This window comes from Raphanus sativus, chromosome 5 (genome assembly GCF_000801105.2).
Source record: "Raphanus sativus cultivar WK10039 chromosome 5, ASM80110v3, whole genome shotgun sequence".
In the NCBI taxonomy this organism is placed as follows: domain Eukaryota; kingdom Viridiplantae; phylum Streptophyta; class Magnoliopsida; order Brassicales; family Brassicaceae; genus Raphanus; species Raphanus sativus.
The window spans coordinates 37,366,834-37,388,452 of record NC_079515.1 but is presented as its reverse complement, the minus strand read 5'-3'; the positions used below and the strand labels follow the sequence as shown (position 1 = coordinate 37,388,452).

The following is a 21,619-nucleotide window of genomic DNA, read 5'->3' as shown; positions in this document are numbered from 1 at the left end:
CTCTTGCAAATTTGATCCGTCTCTGACCATGTATATGTGTCTCTGACCATGTATATGTATAGTCTGATTTCACAAATCACATAGATAAATAAGTACGTAAATTACTTTCTAACAACAAAGTTGATATGGCCGAGTTGGTCTAAGGCGCCAGATTAAGGTTCTGGTCCGAAAGGGCGTGGGTTCAAATCCCACTGTCAACATTATCTTTTTTTTTGCTGTCATTAGAAAGAGAAAAGACATCAGTGAGAAATGAACCACCTCCGCTTGGGTATTTTAGTCGTTTCGGACCTTATGGGAGTGGGTTTGGTGATGAGGGCTTATGGAGGTGGGGAAGGACATGGTCGTGGCTACGCTAGGGCGTTTGAGTCTGGTGGCCCAGGTGGGGTGGCAGTTATGAAGGAGCAGGTGGTCTTTACGGGAGAGGATTAGAACATCTCCAACAGTGAGATTCATTGGAATCTTTAGCACAAGAGCATTTTGGATTAATCTTGAATATTTCGGATTTAAAAAAAAAAAATCTAACCAATAGCGGACCGCCATATGTCAATGGAGCCCGCGAATAGTTAACAATTCACCTGATTTAATCTTTAACTAAAGATTTTTGTGGCACATAAACCTAAAACTAACGGATTTTATATTATTTTATTGTAAAGATTTTTTGTCAAAGATCCTCCATTAGAGGTGCTCTTATAGTAAGCAGTAGTAGCCGATACCATCCATATGCAAGATAGGCTTGAAGTAATACTGTTCAGATCCTTTTGGTAGACCGTAGACGCTATAGAAGCTGCTCACATGTTTAGTTGCGTTCTAGAGGAAACTAGAGTTACTATGTGTCGTAGTGGACACATCAGGGAAGGTTTTGCTAAGGACAGAAAGAGCATCAAATAAGTTTTTATTGCCATAGTAGACATCTTTTAGTGTGTGTGTCTAATTTAAGTGTTGCTTTTTTATATCTAAACTTATTAGATTATGTCATGTAGACTTTAGCGTAATTGGGGTTTGGAGTTTGTTTTGTTTCACTGCCATAAGAATAATCATTTGGTAGTCTCTCTCGTTAGATGATCCATGACTCATTTTTAGTTCCCCTCCTACCTTGCTTAATTAGGCTGCATTGTCATACGATTTTTAGTTCCCCTCCTACCTTGCTTAATTAGGCTGCTTAAGGTGAATCCATCAATCTTTAGCCCTCATGTTGAATGCTTCCTGTGGTCTCTTCTTATGCCTATAGATTTAAATTTAGAACTCTGGTTAGATTTTGAGCTAGTGCTTGTTTAAGTGGTTTTTTTTTCTGTGAACTGTTTATCTAGGTTTTGTTGTTCTAGAAGTATATAGTAATTGTTTATGGTTAAAAGGGATTTAAAATAAATATTACGTGTTTAAAGATCCCTAACTTGTAGCTACACCTAAGAGTTTTCTTTCATCAGAGAACTTCTTAACAAAAAGCAAACATCTATTTACGGTAAAGAAAACGATACTCTCGGATATTCAGAAACGTAAAGAATGATATATAGTAACTCACTATTTTTAGTTGTATATATTTTTACATTTAACTTAATTTTCTCTAACTTTCTGAAAGCCTTTCTTTCAGTTTCACAATTTCATTGTCGTCTATTCTTAGAGGTTTCTCTATTTGTAAGAAGGTAAGAGAAACACAACAATAAAAAATGGAAGGGAAAGAGAAAGAAGAAGCGAAGAGGAGGACGATGTTGAATAAGATCAAACTCAAGGAGACAGAACAACAAGAGATCAGCCAAGAAGACGCCAAAAGACAAGAGGCTTACAACATGTCCCCACGTGCACGTGGTGGTGGTGGCCCGGCGGGTATGATGAAGTCGTCGAGTGTGAGGCAAAGCTGTTTATGCGCGCCAACCACACACCCTGGCTCCTTCAGGTGCCGTTACCACCGTCGTAACGCTGGACTTGGAATGTCACGTGGCATATCCGTACCGTCTAACCTTTCCATGTTGGCTGGAGGAGCAGGCTCTGATGCTACCTCTGGCTCTCCCAAGTCCTGAAGTCATCCCACGGTTAAAATAACATATAATGAAATGTTTTCTTCTCAATTCTAAACTTCTTAAATGTGTGTTTGTATATATAATATTGAGACAGGCTTTGATTTTCTTTTCTTGTTATTATGTTGGTAAATAATTTTTTTTACTTTATATTATGTTCTGATTCTCCATCATCTTCCTTGCATTTGGCTTTTCTGAGAACAAATTGCTTATGCCTTTCTTAAACAATGTCTGGTCCACACACAAAATACCCATTTTGCTTCAAGTATCAGACAATTTTGTTACCCTCACCAAGAAATTTGATTGTAAGTAACTTTAACAATCTTGAAATTGACTTAAAAATTATATGTTAGCTAAGATGAACTTTAGAAAATAACAATGAAGTTAATGAATATCTTTCATTTCTTATCGTTTATCTTTTTTTACAATGGTGCTAACATTATATTTATACATATAAGCCAAAACCCTAATGGCTATAGAGCTTATGGTATCATGACACACTCAAAATCTAAGACTTGAAATGAATTTGGCAGCTCAACCATCCTTGTGCTTATCTGATGCATCCCATGCTGGAGCTTTGCTCTTTACCAAGAAGATGCTCCACATCTTGGGCTTGACACAATGCCTGCCTGCTGTTTGGTCTAGGACATCGTTTTGTTTTGTCGATAGCATCTTAAAAGCCTCTGACTCTGCTATAGTCTTCTTACACATCATAACAGATAATGTCCACACACATAAAATAAAAATACAAGAATCTCCTAATTATTCAAATTAAAAAGAAAACAAAAACTCTTCCACAAACTCTGAATTAAACTTTCACAGCATACAAAACATGACAATACTTTCTCGACTCATCATCATTATCACCATTATCATTATCAACATTATCATTATCACCATCATCATTCTCACCATCAAAGCCACCATTGAAGCTTAGAGTTCTAGATTCATCTCCAACTTTAGGCTTGAAAACAAACAACCCACTAGAAGAACCAGAAGACTCAAACAACCAATCATGAACATCCCAAAAGATCTCCACGGAAACACCATCACTCACAGTCACAACTTCATTCCCTCTAAACCTCCAGTTCAAGTTCATGATCCTTATCGCCGGCACACCGTCCACGGTGATAAACATCTCAGGGTCGTTAGGACCAGAGAGCGAAGTCTCTATCACCACCTCGTTCTCACGTCTTGATGACTCACCACCAAACGCTGTCCTTGTGTAAAACACACGTTTCCCATGGACATGCTCTTGCTTGGACACCAAGGCGGCTTCTGTAGCCGAGGGTTTTTTCTTGGTTCTTTGCATAGCCTCGTTCTTTAAGTCTCCTATGGTTAAAACTACAGCGTTTTGGGACACGAGAGAGACGTAGAAGCCTGAAGAAGGTTCAGGGAAGGTTGAGAACTTGGCTTTGCGAAAGTCCCAGTATACGTCGACCTTTGTGTGGTTAGCTTCTAAGCTCTTTAGACCTTTTTTGCCCCAAAATGAAGAGCCTGCGAGATCTATCTTCACCTGCTGCTGATGATGGTCATGTTCTTCGTCCTTGATATTCTCTGTTTTGATGGTTAATGAATGTGAAGAGATGGTTCTTGACCATGTGAAGTCTATGTTTTGCGTAGCGTTTGCGATCTCGATGGCGTAGAGTAATGAGACAGAGCTGAATTGGTTAATCATCTTTGGAGGAAACTCTCTGTGTTGTTGTTTCTTGAACCTTAATGCCTATGAAAAGCTAGAGGTTTGGTCTCATGTTTGATTCTTGAGATTTTAAGAATTGTAAAAGATTTTGTTTTCTGCAGACCTGAATATGTTCGGTGAAACAAACTAAACAATTTCTTTGTGATTTGCTATGAATAGATTTGGCTTCTTTCTAGAGAAAGTTACTAAGTTTAGATCTTTCATGAGTCATAACCACAAATAGCTTGTAACCTAACCTAATTTTAGTAACCTAAGTAGAGATGTTAGAGAATATTCTGTTTATCAACCTATCTATTGTGCTTAAAATCAATTTCAGCACCCAATTTAGAGGGTAAATGACCTCAAGATGAATAAAAATTTAAGGTTCATATAATAAATTAGAGAATTGTGATTGCAGACACTGATTCATATCTTGGGAGCTTTCACTAACATTAAGGTTGCAATGAGTTCACTATGCAGTCTTATTATGGGGAAAATTCTACTCCGAGCTCCGATCTGCCACTGCTATAGCTGAGTAGATTCTAAATAGTACATTTTAACTTGATTTGTTGGAGTAAGCACTTGTATTGTACCAAAAAGCAAAAGATCTTACTTCAGTTTCCAACTGATTTGCTTGAGTAAAGATCTAGAGCCGCCAACAGAGAAATAAGAACGCAAGCACCAGGCCTGAATTAAAGAAGTGCAAGCATAGTTTTGTATACTTGCGTTTTCTGAGGAATGATAAATCAAACACAATTCCATTTCTATAAAACCCTGAGTCTTACTCAGACAGCATAAACAACAACAGGAGAGTTGTCCTGAAGACATGGTCTTGCAGTTTACACCTTTCCTATGTTCTGTAAAGAAGAGCTATTAAAATACAAAAAAGGGCAATTGAAAAAAGAGTCTCTTTAAATCACAGTTTGTTGGCATTTGGTATATGTGACCAAATTGTTAAAGTTTTTAATCTTCAGCCGCCAAAGAGAAACCCAGCAGCTTGCTCTTCGTTTCCTTCAAACAATCTGAGAGCTTGTACCACTGCTTCCCGAGAGAAGCCTAACTCCACAAGCTTTGCAATCTTGGCTTCAAATTCAGGTCCCTGTGTGGGTGTTTACATGATGAAGAAATGATCAACGGACTGAAAAGAAAATCAAAAGAAGTGAAGAGTAAAGCTTTAAATAAACTAAAAGACATGTACCTCTAATGTGTTTTGCCTTGAAGGTTGGCTTGCTGGGCTTGCAACAGTGTTATTATTCTTCTCTGTAAACCCAGAAGGAACCTAAAAGACCAAATACAATCTGATCATAAGAACTTTACTTCCAGCTATAGTTAATCAAAACTGATAACCTTACCGCTGCTGCAGAGCTAGATGCTTGATTAGGTACACGTCCTTCATCCAAGAATCTGGAAGGGAGGTCTTTCTCTGAAGGAAGTGGCGGTTTTTAAATTTGTCAGGTTTAATAATTGAAAATAAAGATAACAAACATGAAAAAGGGATTCAAGATTGAGATGGTAGTAGAGATTAGAGAACTAGCCTTGCAAAAAGGGAACCGAGACCTCTCCTCCTCCAACAGTCAGGACGTTATTCTTCAAATCTATAGTGCACTACATATATAGAATTAACAGACAGAGAAACGGTTTTTTACCATTTGGTTGAAGAAACACATAAACTAAATTTGCAAAAATCAAATGATGAAGATGTTATACCTGATGCTTACGTAGCATATCCAGGCCAAAAAGGAATTCCATGTTAGGTGAATCAAGCACCACGAATGAACATGGGTAAAAGTTATTCTCAATCTACAAGAAGTTACGAGATATTCAATTTCTTTTGCAAAGATCATTATAAGTTTATAATCATTATAAGAATTTTTTACCTTGATTGGAGCGACATGGATGCGGCCTAATATCTCTGTTTGGCCAACACCCTGAGCAATACCTTTATACCGTTGATCCATGAGTCTCAGCAATCTGAAAGTAACAATTTAACAAGCCTCATGAGTTATTTCATCATTCTATATTCAAACATGTACTAGAACAATGAAAAAAATATAAGAGTTAGTAAGTTACCCGCATCTCTCAGCACAAGTCTTGGATATAATTGTCGATTGTGCACCACTATCAACAAAAGCCTGGAGATGGTTTCAAATATAGGTTTTAGAACATAGAGGAGTCAGCCAAAAGAGGTTATATTCTGGTAGTTGCCAATTTTTTTACCTTTAGAGGTACCCCATTGACCTCCATATCCACATACAGCATTATCTAAGGCAATGAGAGAAAGAAAGCTCAAGTCTGTGTTACAATAAAGTTCAAGTTAAGGATCTTCAGAAACATAAACTAAAAGACGAGCATACATACCACCCTAGCAAAACCTTCAGGATTATGTTCTAGGGCAGCTTCCCAGTTCTCATCGATCCCTTTCTGCTCAAAAGTATCAAGACAGCAAGCACCAACAAGTCAAAAACGACACGAAAAGATAACAAGCTAATTAGGAGAACACTTAAGTGAATGTTTGCATCAAGGAATCGCAAAAAAGACATAATAGAGTTCAGTACATGTAATTTAAGTAAGAACAACAAACCTGTCGAATTGCAGCTTCGATTTTCTTCTGTGCTTCAACATCAAAAGGATCGGCATACAGAAGAGCCTGCAAGGGAGGAATACATATAATTCAACTTGTGGAAAAACTGAGAATCTAGCAACTCTTTCAAAGCAAAAAAAAAATAAAAAAAAAGGGCTTACGAGTTCCTCCTCCTTCTGACGATGTACTACAGATCGCTGCCGATGCCTTGAACGCAATACATCCTGTAACTTATTTAAATCGGTTCCAGTAATCACTTGTGCAAGCTCAGGATCTGTCTACAAATTCCACAACATCAAAGCAAGAGTCATAAAACAAAGACCAGGAGTAATAATAATATATCATAAATCCAACTTCCAAGCTAAAGGTCTAGTTACACCATGGAATCAAATCACACACCTGAAATAACTGTCCCATAAGATTAGCATCACCCCGAATGTGCTGTTGGAAAGCTGCAGGATTCAAAGCTGACCCATCAGGATTCATCCCCAAATCACTCCTTGCCGCACTACTACTGAAACAAAGCAAGCATGACCAATGGTTCAACTGCAAAACTTTCAAAAACAGAGTAGTAGTAGTAGCAAGAGGTCACCATACCCAGATGAGGAGGCATTGGAAACCATCATCATCATCAACAAATCATCATCCTTGACACCCAAGGCACTCAATTTATCAGAATTCCTCATCTCGTTTCCGTTGTACAAGAGCTGCTGCTGCTGAATCGGAACATTCGCCTGCTCAAACAAAAGTAGCTTTAAGTTCCAAAACCCCCTTAAAGATGGAAGCTTTAAGTACAATTCAAGCTGTTTTCGAACTATTATTCTCACAAAACCGAGAGATCGTAAAAAAAGAGATCTGAGATATCCTCCTCTTACCTCAACTTCGAGCAAGGCTTTAACATTCTCAACCTACGAGAAAAAACAAAAAAAAAAACCTAGCGATCAAAAGAAGCGAAATTTCCGAGAGCGTGGAGTGATTAAGGAGAAAGTAAGCTAAGCCCATGAATCTTTGATCGATCAATTACACAAGTACATTGTGAATTCTGACAAGGGACGGATCAGGAAGGAAAGTTAGGGTTTTTTTGAACTTACGGTTTCTTGGGAATCGACATCGAGAGTGATGATTTGTTCACCGGTGGCCATGACAGTGATCCTCATCTTTGTAGTAGTAATCGTCTTTGGTATCTCTCTGACTTGTCAACTTAGCTTTCCTTCCTGAACTCTTGTTCTTGTCTTACAGGAGAAGTCAAACCACTGGTCGTATTAAATATATTCTTAAACCCGCTCTTCCACGAAGAGGCTCTAACGGGGTTGGTTGGTGTTAGACCCAATGGGCCATGGCTCTCGTTAAAAGCCGTAATTACCCTGGATCGTTTTGTTGGTAACTAATCCACGTTTATTAATGAACTTTATTACCTAATAATTTTACCCAAAAAACTTAACTGTATAACCTAATAAACAAGTTTAGAAACTTTCTTAAGAAAAATGTAGTCCACTATCACGCGAACATACCTGATTAGTATAGTAGATTTATGTCATTAGGAAGAGGTTTTACCCAGTAATGAGATTATTACTTGTCTTGTTAATTGTTATCTGTGAGCAGATAACTCTATTGTAGATAATAATAGTAATTGTTTGTTCTTATATTCTCTCACGGATTTTTTTTTCCTGATAGAATTATGCAATAGGCATCTTTTATTTGGGGTTATTATCTGGAATAGAATATGGTTTAAACTTTTTTGCTTAAAAGCTGCAAACTGCATTAACTTAAAAGGAACAATGACGGGATACGAATTATAGACGTTACGTAACGTAATTTGGACTAAATATATCTAAATGTAAAAAACAATCAATGTGATTATAATAAAACTAAAACTGATGATTAACGAAAACATTAGAGAATACACAAAAGAAGAATCATTGTAACGTATTATGGAAGAAAATTTAAAACAACAACGAAAAAAAACTATATCCTATTAATCGATATATCCAAATCCGACCGAACCAAACACATTCAAAGACAATGACGCCGGTTCGAAAGAGTTTAATATGAGAAGACATCTAGTTAATGACCGGAGGGAGCTGGGAAACCATAACCGCGACGCCCAACGTCACCGCCGCAGCCGAACCTGGGATCGCATTCGAGACGGACGGTCTCCTGGATCTTGTGGAAACCATCCTTGAATACTCCGAAGCCGAATAGGAACCCAATCGCGATCACGACAAGAAGCAAACACGTGCACAGCATGCAAACCCGTCCACAACACATCTTTTCTTTTGTTTTTCTTCTTCCTCCGGTTCTCGAGATTTGTTTGAAATATGTAGCCGGAGATTCAGAGATTCGTCTTCGATTTAGGTTAATAATATACGATCAAAGAGAGTCTGTTTGTTGGTTTTGTTGGCGAGAAACGTGGAGACAGAAAGAGAGGGAGAGAGAAAATAAATGTAGTAGTGGGAGATGAAAAGGAAAGATAGTGCGTGTGGACGTTAGAGCATCTATATTGGTGTCCAAAATCTTTGGGCCTAAGACATATTTAATTATTAAAGTTGGGTTAAGGGAATTAGTTAAGGGCACTTTTTAAAGACATTGATTATTGGTAGGGAATTTATTTGGCCCTTAATAATATAAGTGTTTATTTTAGTAAATAATGATATATGAAAGAGAAGTTATATATAAAACATATAAAACCCAAATTTAACATTAAAATATAACTTAAATAAATAACAAAAGTTGCAAAAAAAAAAAAACAAATTACAACAAATTAGAAAAAAAAAACATCACAAACACAAAAAAAAAGGAAACAAACATTTTATTCAATTTATAGAAACTTAATAATTTATATGTTATTTGGAAGATGTCCAAATTTAGCCCATATATTTTCAATCAAATCAGCTTTTAATCGATGATTTGTTGGTGTATCCTGAATCCTTCTTCGAGCATCAATTGTATTGCGGAGTGTATCATCTAGACCGACGGAATATGCACCTTCTCCTTCTCCGTCAATAAATTCGGAAATGTTACGCAGACTGTATGAACCTCGTTCATTTTCGACAATCATATTGTGGAGTATGATGCAAGCTTTCATTATATTTTTTATTTTTTCTTTTTCCCATAATTTAGATGGATTTTTAACAACGGCGAATCTAGCTTGCAGGACTCCAAAGGCACGCTCAACATCCTTTCGGACTGATTCTTGCCTTTTAGCAAATAGTTTATTTTTCTCACCCTGTGGAAGTCGGATAGATTGAATAAAAGTCGCCCATTGTGGATAAATACCATCTGTGAGATAGTAAGCCAAGTGATACTCTCTTCCGTTGACTCCAAAGGCACGCTCAACATCCTTTCGGCCCGTTTGGCCTGCCCTTACTCATTTCCCATTTATTTTAAACCCAAAATTTGTTAAGGGCTGGCCCTAAGGCCACTGATAATGATGGTCTTACACCTATTTCTTGCCTTTTAAAGCAAAGCTAATTACCAATCCTAACAGTATTTTGACGACGGTTTCCTTGCTCTATCATTAGCTAGTTTGACTATTGAGTCTCTATTGGGCTAAGTTTATATGCCTGCTAATGATTCAGGCTTATCATTAGCTAGTTTGATTCAGGCTTAATAATAAGGCCTAATAAAACACCACCAGTCCCCGACATAAATGCAATACACACTGCGTAAGAAAACATAATATACGGTTTCCGTTTCCCCATCATATCAACCTTCCTCCTCCGTTTCAATGTTAACTAAGAAAGAAAAAGCAACAAGTCCCGAAAGGTTCTCGAGCTGTTCTCATTCTCAAGTTCTCAAGTCGTCGTTATCAATGTGGCAATGGATGACCACACACCTCGTTTCTTCTTCCATTGATGAGCACGGTTTGAATTCGTTTTTTACTCTTGAGTCTCCCGAATTCCATCATTTATGAGACATTTCTGAAGATATGTGGAAGTTGCAGTTTATTTAATTGGAACCCGTCAGCCTGTTAGTGTTGTTATGCTAGTGCAGTTGACATTGCTATTCGAACTCATTTTCAGACTTGGAACATTTCAACTCAGAAGTGCACTGTGTATATTGTCTCTCTTTTCAACCTGGCCACATTTTGCAACAGCTAGTGCTTTAGTGTGCATTTGACTCTCACTCCTTTCTTCATTATACAAACAGGTTAAGATATGGCAAGAGTTTAAAACACAACCATTTGCAGTCGTTATGACAGACCAGATGCACTCCTAGACCAGATGCTATACTAGAGCCAGACCGGATACCGTGCTTGAAGCCAGATGCTCAACTAGATCCAAACTTCTGTCATTAGATACCCAATATTTTGCTTAGTATGATATTGTTCATTTTGTGACTAAGTCAGTCACAGATTTGTTATTGAGTCGTTACTCTCAAAAGATTTCATAGTAAATGAATTTGACCATATATATATCTTAGATTATTATGTCTAATATCTAATGTGAGGTTTGGATTGCCTTTTATTTGTTCTGACATCAGTTCTAAGACCTCATGATGGCCATCCAGTTAATTCAGCCACATTCGTTACATCCCCTGAGAGACCTGATCGCTGATCACGTCATACTCATCACGGGGGTAATTTCTTAACTTAATATTACCAACTTTTCTCAGCCTTAATTACCCATGTTCTGTTGACTTTACATGTTATACGGTAGCTTATCTTTCTGTTTATTTGCTAACTCTATCCGTGCTGGCGATGTTTTTCCTGCAGGGTCCTCTTAATCGAAAAATGAAGATTTGGGTCCCAGATGGTGAAGAAGGGTAGGGTGGCTCCTATCAGCTGATTCTGGGTCATCGAAATGTTCGCAGAAACTTGACTTAACTGAGCCACAAGCTGAAGAGGCATTTTCAACCAAGTCATAGCTTAATATTTATAGATTAAAATTCTTAGTTTTATATAATTAAAAATATAACATTGAGTGATTTTTAAAATTTATTTATCAATGTTTTATAAAGTGCATAATGAAATGCTCATACATGCACATGCGGATAAAATATCTAAATGAAAATCCGAATATTAGGTGGAAATTTATAGTTTTACCACAAGTTTGCGTTTTTCAATTTACCCATAAAAATAATTGTTATCACGAATACTTTAAATTTGTGTCTAAAATTAAATTACCTTTAAATAAATCATTTATTAAAATCTTTTAAATAATTTATAAAACATTTATAAAATTTATAAACTCATATTCATCATCTGTTACTAAACATTAAACAATAGTCGCTAACTCATGAATCCAAATAGTAAAAAAAATTGATTGAGTGAATTTTTGAAAAATGATAACGAACTTAGAGTATTTTAAGAAATTTTTCCTTGAACAATAGCAAAGACCAATGCATAGAATCATATAAAATGATTATTATGATTTTACTTGGAACACTTCAAAATATCATCTAAATTTTTATGAGATCTGGATTTTATGTTTTTAACTAATAATGTTCATCAAAATACTTTACAACCACTAGAAACTTCAAATTCAATAAGTTTCAAAAATAAATAGTTAAATAATAGAATAATTATTATTTTCATACAGATCAATTCTAATTTTAGACCGAATACATCTCTTAGATGTTAAAGCAAAAACATAATCATATAATGGTATAAACTCAACCAATTAAGTTCCAAACCACATTTGTTTTTGTAAGCTATCAAACACTTACATATATATGTTTTAATATGTAAACTTTAATTTCGATCACTTTGATCACAAGTAAAATGAGTTATCTTGTGATCTATTAAAAATATTAAAAGAAATTCTAGGACATAATTAACACCGACAAGGGCCCGTTACGAATAACCGTCAATGACAAGGTCAATTTCTGGCTTTCAGTGGTACATAAGTAATTTAACAGCCTCATCCTAGAGAATACGAGCCGTTCTATCGTTTGAAAGTTAGAGATGAAAAATTGGAGACATATGACGAGTATCTTGAGAGGATGGAGACTACTAACTCCTGGGGAGTAGAGCTAGAGCTCAATTCCGCTGCCCATGTCACAGGCTATAGCATATGTGTTTTTAAGGTAAAAAAAGTATTGTAGTGGCAATATTGTAGAATATTGTATACTCAAAAATGACAGTGTACATATATTGTACATAGGCTATAGCATTCGTGTTTTCTCTTTCTTTTTTTAACAATTATTGTACAATATTGAAGAAGTACGTAGTTGTATGTATACTCAAAAATGTGTCATATATTGTAGGCTAAAAAGTATCGAAAGAGCAAATGTATGAGAAAGCGATCCGACGGGTTTGGACTTCTTCATAATCAGTTACGTCTTACTAATCGAAGTTAATCTCAAACCCTAGAGTGGTGAACTTTTTACTAAGTTATCGACAGCAGCTCTTGCTTTTCGTTTCTAGTCTAAATGTTTTAATTTGAAGTATTTTATTCACTGATTATGGTACTGTTTAGTAGTTCTTTTCATTTTTGGATACCAAGCTGCCCGAAATTTTAAATTAGATCAAGTTTAAAGTTCCGAAAGAAGAAACAGTAAGTGTTCATCTGAAACAAAATATGAAATTAGATCAAGTTTAAACTTCTTTTCTGTCCCACAAAATTATAGACTACACACAGCATTATGAAATATGAAATTTGAGTTATGCTCATTGAATTATGATAGCTTTCAAAATATGTAATAGTTATGTTTTTCAACTATATGTTAATCTAGAGTAATAGATTTCTCAAAGAAAAGCCCAAGATTTTTGAAAGTTATTATTTGCTATAGATATTCTCATGTCTTTCCAGCAACATAGACTTAATCTACTATCTGACCTAAACTTGAATGATGAATCGTGGTGTTATGGATCAATTGCTAATGCCAAAAGAAAGAATAACAAAATTTAGAACTGTGAGTGCTAGTTAGATGTGTTGTGATCAAAGCTCATAGCACTGACCCACGTATACATGAACAACATTTCAATGTCTATTCCTAAGTCAACGATCCAAAGTGGCCTTTTAATCTTGTCTTGAAGGTAGGACGAAATTTCATCCCGACGGGTTTTCTCCCGGTGACTAGTTCTAGAAGAACCACACCGAAACTGTACACATCGCTCTTCTCGTCTACCTTCAACGTATACGCATATTCTACAGAAAACAACACCATAAACTATTTAGAAAACAGAGACAAAACAGAGCATAAAGTTTGAAACTTTAAGATTCTTTAGTTACCTTGAGTTATGTAGCCGTAAGATCCAGCGATCGCAGACATGCACTCAGAAGTACCGGAGTCTTGTAAGAACTTGGCGAGACCAAAGTCAGCAACATGAGCTTCAAAGTTTGAATTGAAGAGGATGTTGTTCGATTTGACATCTCTATGAACAATCAGCGGAGAACAATCGTGATGGAGATAACAGAGTCCTTTCGCAGCTTCAAGAGCAATCTTGTAACGTGTGTCCCAATGTAAGTGTCCTCCATTCTTACCATGCAGCGGAGTCTTTTCACCGCGACTTGATCGCCGTTAGGCATGACGCCTTTGTAGACGATCCCAGCTCCTCCTTTGCCTATACGATGTTGTCTTCTTTGAGAGAATCCAAAGCATCATCGCAAGTGAAGTCTAGTCTCTGGAAGGCTGTTAGCTTCCAAGCTCGCGACTCGCTCGCCTTTGATTATCAAACGCGATGGAACAAACGAGGAGTCCAAGAACGAGCAATACTGCAATAGCTTCATAGAAGCGGACAAAGGTCCTTTGGTATGACTCTGGTGAGCGACAACTGTCTTTACAAGGACCGCAGAGGTCAGGGTTCCCCAAGAAGGACGTGTAGTTGAAGTAGCTGAACTGTCCTGTCTCCGGGACCAAACCGGAGAGATTGTTGTAAGAGAAATCAAGCGACGTCAAGCAGCTCTGCATCGACGAGATCGAGCCGGGGATGGATCCGACGAGATGGTTTCTCGACATGTTCAAGTAGTTTAATATCCTCATACCGGTTTCTTATAATTTTTTTTTTTTGATGGTTTCTTATAAGACATACGGGTCCACACAAAACTATTGTAAGAACAACATATTTGATGGTTTCTTATAATTTTTTTTTGAATTAGGAAATTGCATATGATGAAGAGAAATTAGATTAATATGACATAATTGTTGTTTTTTGCCTAAAAAAACAATTTTCCCATAAAAAAAAGCTTGTAAAAAACTTATTTACCCCTTAATTAAAAAATAATGAAAGGGGGAAATTAAGTAAAAAAAAAAATCATCGGAAACCTAAAGACCTATAAATGAGGACATGTATCTTGTGTTGAGCTAAAAAAGCAGCGTTTACAGGATGCGGGCGAGGGCTGAATACGCGACAGCTAAAATAGCGGTGTGGTGGGACATGAAGGACTGTCCGATTCCGGATTGGTATGATGCTAGTCAGATCCGACAGAGACTAGAAGGGGCGTTCATGGAACGAGGCTACTCTGGTCCAGTCTCCATCACTGCCTATGGTGACCAAACAAAAACCTGCGATTTCAACCTAAAAGGGCTCTTTTACACTGGAGTCTCTGTAGCACACACCAGATCCGGTTAGTTAGTTACACATATCTTTAGAACTTTTTTTATTTATTTTTAATGTATAAATGTATAAATTAGTTTTGGTGATCATTAATTAAATACATGCATGTAAACAGAAAGCATAAAGTACGTCATGCATCGGGACATGGTGGAATGGCGAGGTCAGAATCCTCCTCCGGCAACAATGATGATCATATCAGATGAGCTGCAAGGTGTCTTCGATTGGGATCTGCTCCGGCTACAACAACGGACGCGATACAACCTTTTTCTGGCTTATTCATTTGAGGTGCCTAATGTTGCAATTATCCTCTCCACAAGTGCAGAGTGGTGCTGGAAACGTTTACTAAATAGTAAACCAAGCAGATTACGTGCTGTTCAATGTGCCAAGTTGTATTGCAGTTCGTGCAATTTCGATTGCCGGAACGTGAATAAATTCAAGAAGCATCTCTCGAGTTATAAGCACTTACGACAAGTATGCATCCTCTCGATTTTTTTTTGTCTAGTATGTACATATATAGGGACAAAACAAAACCAATGTTTGACTGTCTAATTAATAACTACCACTCATCCACTCGCAGGAGGATGTAAACCCTACGTGCGACGAAGTCATACGTGTAACGGAGAGCTGGGGAATGAACTACAAGGCTACTCCTGAATACGCCACAGCTAAAATACAGGTGTGGTGGGACATGATCGCTTGTCCGCTTCCCCAAGGTTATGATGCTCGTCGGGTCCGTCCCAGTCTAGAAGCAGCATTTAAGGAACTAGGCTACTCTGGTCCTGTCTCAATCACTGCCTATGCCGACCATAACCATACTCCCCTCCAAGCTCTCTCTTCCACTGGTGTGGATGCTGTGCACGTCGTTCCCTGTTAGTCCTTTTTTTCTTTCTTTTTTAGCATTTAAAATTTCTACGCTAATTAAAACTGAAATGCTTTCCTTTTATTAATTGGTGATACAGATTTCACAGGCGTGTCCTCAGATGTGCAGAAGTGGCATGATAAGAATCCTCCTCAGGCTGCTGCTATAATGATGATCATATCGAATCATGTGCATTTGTATGAAGATTTGCTTGTCAATCTACTCCAAGAGAATAATTACAACCTTTTTGTGGCTTATTCATTTAGGCCTACCAAAATGTCATTCCTCCTCACTTCTGCAGAGTGGCTCTGGGACAGATTACTTTCAGGTCCTCTCCACTTCTGTTTTACCTATATGACCCACCCACCATGCACCCTGTCTTTCTCTAAGCTTTTTTTTCTTTCAATTGCATTTCCGCAGTTTCAGAGAAAAGTGCACAGTTTCTTCAGAAGTGCAGTGAAAGTGAAAGCGGTGAACCTAGAGCAATGTTTTATTGCAAATTCTGCAGCTTTGCTACCAAAAGCATTGATAATTTCAGGACACATCTCTCAACTGATGAAGCACATGCACAAGAAGTAAAGCATCCTCTCTCTCTCTTTCACTTCTTTGTATAAATAACTTTACCTAACTTTTTAAGTAAGAACCCTGTTTTAACTTTTTTTCCCACTCGCAGGAGAAGAGAATTCCTGCGTATCATTATTCTACTATTGAGAGCCACAGGCTAGCCCGAGTAACTCAGTACCGTCGAGATCACTGCCGAGAGGCAAGTTTTTTTTTTCTCTTTCTTTTTTTTTTAACAATTATTGTACAATATTGAAGAACTAGGTAGTAGTCGCATGTATACTCAAAAATGTGTCATATATTGTAGACGAAAAGGTATCGAAAGAGCAAACGCATGAAGAAAGCGATCCGTACGGGTTTTGGACTTCTTCATAATCAGTTACTTCTTACTAATCAACGTTAATCTCAAACCCCAAAATGGTGAACTTGTTACGAAGTTATCGGCAGCAGCTCTTTGCTTTTCGTTTCTAGTATAAATATTTAATTTGAAGTATTTTATTCACTGATTATGATACTGTTTGGTAGTTCTTTTCATTTTTGGATACCAAGCTGTCCGAAATTTTAAATTAGATCAAAGTTTAAAGTTTCGAAAGAAGAAACAGTAAGTGTTCATCTGAAACAAAATATGAAATTAGATCAAGTTTAAACTTCTTTTCTGTCCCACAAAAATTATAGACTACACACAGCATTATGAAATATGAAAACAACATAAACTATTTAGAAAACAGAGCATAAAGTTTGAAACTTTAAGATTCTTTAATTACCTGGAGCTATGCAGCCGTAAGATCCAGCGATCACAGACATGCACTCAGAAGTACCGGAGTCTTGTAAGAACTTGGCGAGACCAAAGTCAGCAACATGAGCTTCAAAGTTTGAATGGAGGAGGATGTTGTTCGATTTAACATCTCTATGAACAATCAGCGGAGAAGAATCGTGATGGAGATAACAGAGTCCTTTCACAGCTTCAAGAGCAATCTTGTAACGTGTGTCCCAATGCAAGTGTCCTCCTTTCTTACCATGCAACACACACCTCACCGAGACTACCATTAAGCATGTACTCATAGACAAGCAGATTCGTCTCGTGGTTAGAGCAAAAAACGAGCAGCCTCACGATGTGCCTGTTGTATCTTATCCTTCCCAAGGTATGAATCTCTGCTTTGGTCGTGGGAAGATCCACGGGACATCGCGGCGAGTCTTTTCACGGCGACTTGATCACCGTTAGGCATGACGCCTTTGTAGACGATCCCAGCTCCTCCTTTGCCTATACGATGTTGTCTTCTTTGAGAGAATCCAAAACATCTCGCAAGTGAAGTCTAGTCTCTGGAAGGCTGTTAGCTTCCAAGCTTGCGACTCGCTCGCCTTTGATTATCAAACGCGATGGAACAAACGAGGAGCCCAAGAACGAGCAATAGCTTCAGAGAAGCGGACAAAGGTCCTTTGCTATGACTCTGGAACAAACGAGGAGCCCAAGAATATTTGTGAATATTCTTTTATGGAGTAAGAAATAAAATAATACATTAGAAAAATAAAATTACACTAATTTAGAGTAAAATATGGAATAATACATGGAGATGTTTAAAGTCACACTATAATTCTAAAGATATGCATAAAATGTAAATGAAAAAAAAATTGTTTTTGTTTCTGTTTTCACTATTTGATTTTGTTATAGATCAGAAAAAATGAACATCTCTCTACTCATTAACCATCTGTGACACATTGTTACCTTCTTAAGCTAAATTAAAAAAGTCGGGTCGTTCGTAGCCAAGTGGCTGCTGAGCTCTGCCTTCGGGCCCTGACGTCGGGGGTTCGACCCCCACTTACCTCAGTTTGAGGATTAAAGGTCTAAAAGTGACCAGCTTGACAAAAAAAAAAAAAAAAAAAAAAGCTAAATTAAAAAAAAAAAGCTGGTAAAAAACTTATTCACCCCTTAATTAAAAAACAATGAAAGGGGAAAATTAAGTAAAAAAAAAAAACATGACTTATAAACTACCAACACTGATCCGTCTCCCATCGGGTCGTCGTGTAAACCCGACTCGCCCGACCCATCGCTCCAGCGTGCACTCGTCTCCCTCGTGCTCCCAGCGTCGAATCGTAGATCGCTCTCGTCGTCGGATCCGCCAGCGTCGCGTAAGCTTTACGGATCTCAATGAAATCTCGTCCGTCCGATTCCTCCGACGCGTCCGGGTGGTGAACCTTAGCTAAGCTCCTGTACGCCGTCTTGATCTCCGTCAACGACGCCGTCTCGTCGACTCTCAGCAGTTCGTAGAGACTCGACGCTTGCCGACGAAAGGATGCCGTTACGGCTGGCTCGGCGTCGAGAGTTTGAGCTGCCGAAGCTCTGAACGACGTGGCTCCGGTGGGAAACCGCGCGTTTTTGTGGCGGAGGAGTCCGGTGGTTTTGGGCTGAGGAAGGCTGTTTCCCGGGGAGAATCGAAGGGAGTTAACGGCGGAGTAGATTAGAGTTCCGGACATTTTATGTAATTAAGTTAAAATTGGAGGGGCAAATTCGAAAGATAACGTTATGAATTAAGCGCAGAGAGTTCGTCTGAGAAGCAGATATGAAATCACAAGAGGAGATGGATTGAGGAACGGCCGTTATTTATAGAGCCCAAAATATTCATTACTTTAATTGTTAAATAATACTCTCTCTGTATAATTATAAATGTCGTTTTAGATTTGTGCACACGGATTAAAAAAATATTTAATTTTGCATATTTTCAATATAAAAATATCGTTACCGATACAATTCAACCAATAGAAAAATAGAATGGAGAATAAAGTTAATAAATTTTGCATTGAAACTTTAAAACGATACTTATTTTGCAACGAAAAAAATTCTCTAAAACGACATTTAATATGAAACGGAGAGAGTAATATTATATTTACTTTTATTCGATGTCGATGGTACGATGACGTGTCATCCAGATCAAGAGATTGCCCTTCTGGAATCCCTCTTTAACGGCTCGGTTCAGCAGCCTGGGCTTCGGTAAAGATTGAAAGCTGTATATACTTATTATTCGTATTATCATAATTTCAGAATAATTACTCTTTTGTTTATACATGTTTTTTTGACAAATTTTGTTTATACATGTTTATGAAATTTAAATCGGTTTTTAAAATTAAAGGATGCATTTTTGAAAAGTCAATCATAATTCTCTAACCATTAATTTAAATGTGGAAATGGTGTTTATAAAGTACTATAATAATATATTATAAATGTCATCTCCACTGATTATAAAAGTACTTTGGAGATATATTCGATTCCAAACAAACATAATGTGAAAAAAAATCATGCCCAGCAAATCAACGGTTGTGTGAGCACAGATTAAAGTATCTTTGCAACTAAGGAAAATAATCCATACGAAAAGGGAAATAATCTATTCCATATTTTACCAGAAAAGAAAAAACAAAGGAAAACAAACGCACCGTCAGATAAATTCATAAATATCAATGCCTTTCTAGAAGCTTTTTTGTGTTTATATGCAGAACCATTTATTACGTTTGTACATTTTATTACGGTCGCAATAGTGTAGAGAGAAAAGAGACAAAAGTGTCTCACAACTCACAAGGACGTGTCGGTTAGGCCAGGTAGATGGATATGGACTTTCTAGAAGACAATACGATTATGTGCAATAACATACTCCTTGATATGTGTTTAGTTTGAACGATGGTTTAGTTGTTTGACATATTACATATTTTTAGTAGTAAATTAATAGATGGGTCGTTAGTTTATTTTTGGATGAGTGACTAGCAATAGTTAACGTGTATATTTTTACAAAATATAGTAAAATGATTAACTATAAGGTTGATTGTATTGGTGCTTTGTTTAATTATGTAGTTAAGGGGGGGGACTATTGCTTTGTTTCAAGAACTTGGTGGGAAAGTGTACTCCAAGTTCCACAGACGCTGGCTCTACGTTACGTAATTTCCTTCTTAAATATGCAAATTAATCAACTATATTTCTGTTACTACCATCAACTAATTATTTATTTTTTTTTGCTAAATTGTAAATATCATATAAATGAATAGAAGAGTTTTACATCTTCGACAATGAGCCATCTTGGCAAAAAAGAAATAAAAACAAGATGGATCAACAATTTAAACCTACAAGCCAAAGCTTATCTCAACCACAACGCCATTAATGGCGAGAAACTTCTTGCTATGTCTCCTAACCGAAATGATATTCTTCATGTCACGATCAATGCCCAAGGAACACAGCTGATGGAGTAAGAGAAATTTGATTGTGCACCAAGTCCATCAACTAATTATATTCAACTGTTTTTCCAGTCATCGTGAAAACTTGTTAATTGAAAAGGGTCACCACAAAGATAACCACACGTCCACAAGTAACTGCACTTAGTCCCTAATGCAAAGGATAGTAAAATGTTGTATCCTTGCACTTAATCCACAGCTAACTACCCTGAGTCCCTAATGCAATAGTTGATTAAGTAGTAGATTGTAATACACTTGTTGTCCTGTGTCCATGTCCAGATAAATAGATTATTGTGTATTAATATGTGGATGTTTTGCTGGCTATATAGCAACAACATCTTTGTTCACAAGTTAATCACTATATTCCCCCGAAGTCGTTGATTCGAAGCTTAACTTATATATATATTTAGTGTTTTGGCTTGTTTTAAATAAGATGTTTTGTGGATAAATAATTGAAAAAACGACGTAGCTGGACAACTCGGTATAATGCGTATAGTGGAGCGACAACTCGATATGAAGCTACCTGGCCATGTGCTTAACTGAAAGCACTTCTCAACTTCTTATAAAATTGAATTATTGAATTCCTTTTTAAGAATTATTTAATTAATAGGATTAATTATATTGAATCCATACTTTGAGCAAAGTTAGGTGAATAACCCCAAAGCTTTATAAACCGGATTTGCGTAATTCCAGTTTATACTATTTTAGGAAAGACGTTGGCTGTTGTACCTTTCTCTCATGGTTGGGTGAACCATGTAAACTGCGACACTAATTAGCCAACTTGGGTCTAGTAAAAGGCTATGAGTTGTTAATAATTATTTTTTTTCGGCTAAACATTTTATTATCAATCCAAAGATACAAATCATTGCAGTATTACATATAATCAAATTATTACAAAACATATATATGCCAGAAAACAATTAAAACAAACAAGTGAATTATCGATGCTTTTTATCGAAGCGTTTGCGAATAAGTCAGTTACATTCCTTGCGAGAAGTGAGAACTTATACAGTATTGTTCATGGGAAAGTTTGGCTAGAAGATTCGCGGGTCATAGGCTCTTTATGTGTAGGCTGGAATAGAAGTAAAATAAACGTATTTGTTATTGGGCTTTGTTTTGGGCCGTCTTAGTTTAACATGATTGTAATGGGCTCTCTTTCATAATATATAACCCATCACTTGACCAGAAATAGAAAAAGATTGGCGGGTTAGAGCAT

At 37.0% G+C, this 21,619-nt stretch overlaps 7 protein-coding genes, 1 non-coding gene and 1 pseudogene across 9 annotated transcripts; 3 read left to right on the top strand and 6 right to left on the bottom strand.

Moving 5' to 3' along the window:
* The first annotated feature begins 119 nt into the window (after positions 1-119).
* Positions 120-200, top strand: TRNAL-AAG (transfer RNA leucine (anticodon AAG)). Its single transcript has one exon. It is a non-coding gene; the product is annotated as a tRNA-Leu (tRNA).
* A 1,314-nt stretch (positions 201-1,514) lies between these two features.
* LOC130512408 (uncharacterized) lies at positions 1,515-2,182 on the top strand. The gene has a single exon (XM_057010371.1). It carries the CDS (start codon positions 1,665-1,667, stop codon positions 2,013-2,015), a length of 351 nt encoding a protein of 116 aa, XP_056866351.1. The 5' UTR covers positions 1,515-1,664; the 3' UTR covers positions 2,016-2,182.
* Positions 2,183-2,715: 533 nt separating this feature from the next.
* LOC130512796 (uncharacterized) lies at positions 2,716-3,774 on the bottom strand. The gene has a single exon (XM_057011133.1). It carries the CDS (start codon positions 3,688-3,690, stop codon positions 2,821-2,823), a length of 870 nt encoding a protein of 289 aa, XP_056867113.1. The 5' UTR covers positions 3,691-3,774; the 3' UTR covers positions 2,716-2,820.
* A 658-nt stretch (positions 3,775-4,432) lies between these two features.
* On the bottom strand, positions 4,433-7,519 carry LOC108857234 (protein DNA-DAMAGE INDUCIBLE 1). Of its 2 annotated transcripts, none has more exons than XM_018631193.2 (15): positions 7,363-7,519; positions 7,147-7,179; positions 6,869-7,005; positions 6,671-6,785; positions 6,433-6,549; positions 6,272-6,337; positions 6,049-6,111; positions 5,908-5,952; positions 5,761-5,822; positions 5,568-5,661; positions 5,398-5,490; positions 5,226-5,295; positions 5,043-5,113; positions 4,889-4,969; positions 4,433-4,789 (listed from the first exon to the last, which is right to left on the bottom strand). In XM_018631193.2, the coding sequence occupies exons 1-15, from the start codon at positions 7,426-7,428 to the stop codon at positions 4,661-4,663; spliced, it is 1,242 nt and encodes a 413-aa protein (XP_018486695.1). In that variant the 5' UTR covers positions 7,429-7,519; the 3' UTR covers positions 4,433-4,660. The 2 variants fall into 2 exon arrangements, with proteins under 2 accessions (XP_018486695.1, XP_018486696.1); XM_018631194.2 differs by having other exon boundaries at positions 6,671-6,782.
* A 666-nt stretch (positions 7,520-8,185) lies between these two features.
* Positions 8,186-8,699, bottom strand: LOC108860644 (uncharacterized). Its single transcript, XM_018634506.2, has one exon. The coding sequence runs from the start codon at positions 8,537-8,539 to the stop codon at positions 8,336-8,338; it is 204 nt and encodes a 67-aa protein (XP_018490008.1). The 5' UTR covers positions 8,540-8,699; the 3' UTR covers positions 8,186-8,335.
* A 4,508-nt stretch (positions 8,700-13,207) lies between these two features.
* On the bottom strand, positions 13,208-14,173 carry LOC108858935 (leucine-rich repeat receptor-like serine/threonine-protein kinase BAM1). The gene is made up of 4 exons (XM_018632783.1): positions 13,878-14,173; positions 13,699-13,795; positions 13,447-13,657; positions 13,208-13,362 (listed from the first exon to the last, which is right to left on the bottom strand). Exons 1-4 carry the CDS (start codon positions 14,171-14,173, stop codon positions 13,208-13,210), a joined length of 759 nt encoding a protein of 252 aa, XP_018488285.1.
* A 216-nt stretch (positions 14,174-14,389) lies between these two features.
* On the bottom strand, positions 14,390-18,773 carry LOC130495036 (chaperone protein dnaJ 11, chloroplastic-like). Its single transcript, XM_056985973.1, has 2 exons — positions 18,171-18,773; positions 14,390-14,487 (listed from the first exon to the last, which is right to left on the bottom strand). Exon 1 carries the CDS (start codon positions 18,661-18,663, stop codon positions 18,178-18,180), a length of 486 nt encoding a protein of 161 aa, XP_056841953.1. The 5' UTR covers positions 18,664-18,773; the 3' UTR covers positions 14,390-14,487; positions 18,171-18,177.
* LOC108858933 (uncharacterized) lies at positions 14,541-16,566 on the top strand. Its single transcript, XM_056985898.1, has 7 exons — positions 14,541-14,781; positions 14,887-15,242; positions 15,349-15,640; positions 15,731-15,958; positions 16,051-16,205; positions 16,304-16,397; positions 16,499-16,566. The coding sequence occupies exons 1-7, from the start codon at positions 14,541-14,543 to the stop codon at positions 16,564-16,566; spliced, it is 1,434 nt and encodes a 477-aa protein (XP_056841878.1).
* Positions 16,447-17,501, bottom strand: LOC130495037 (leucine-rich repeat receptor-like serine/threonine-protein kinase BAM1; annotated as a pseudogene).
* Positions 18,774-21,619: the final 2,846 nt, after the last annotated feature.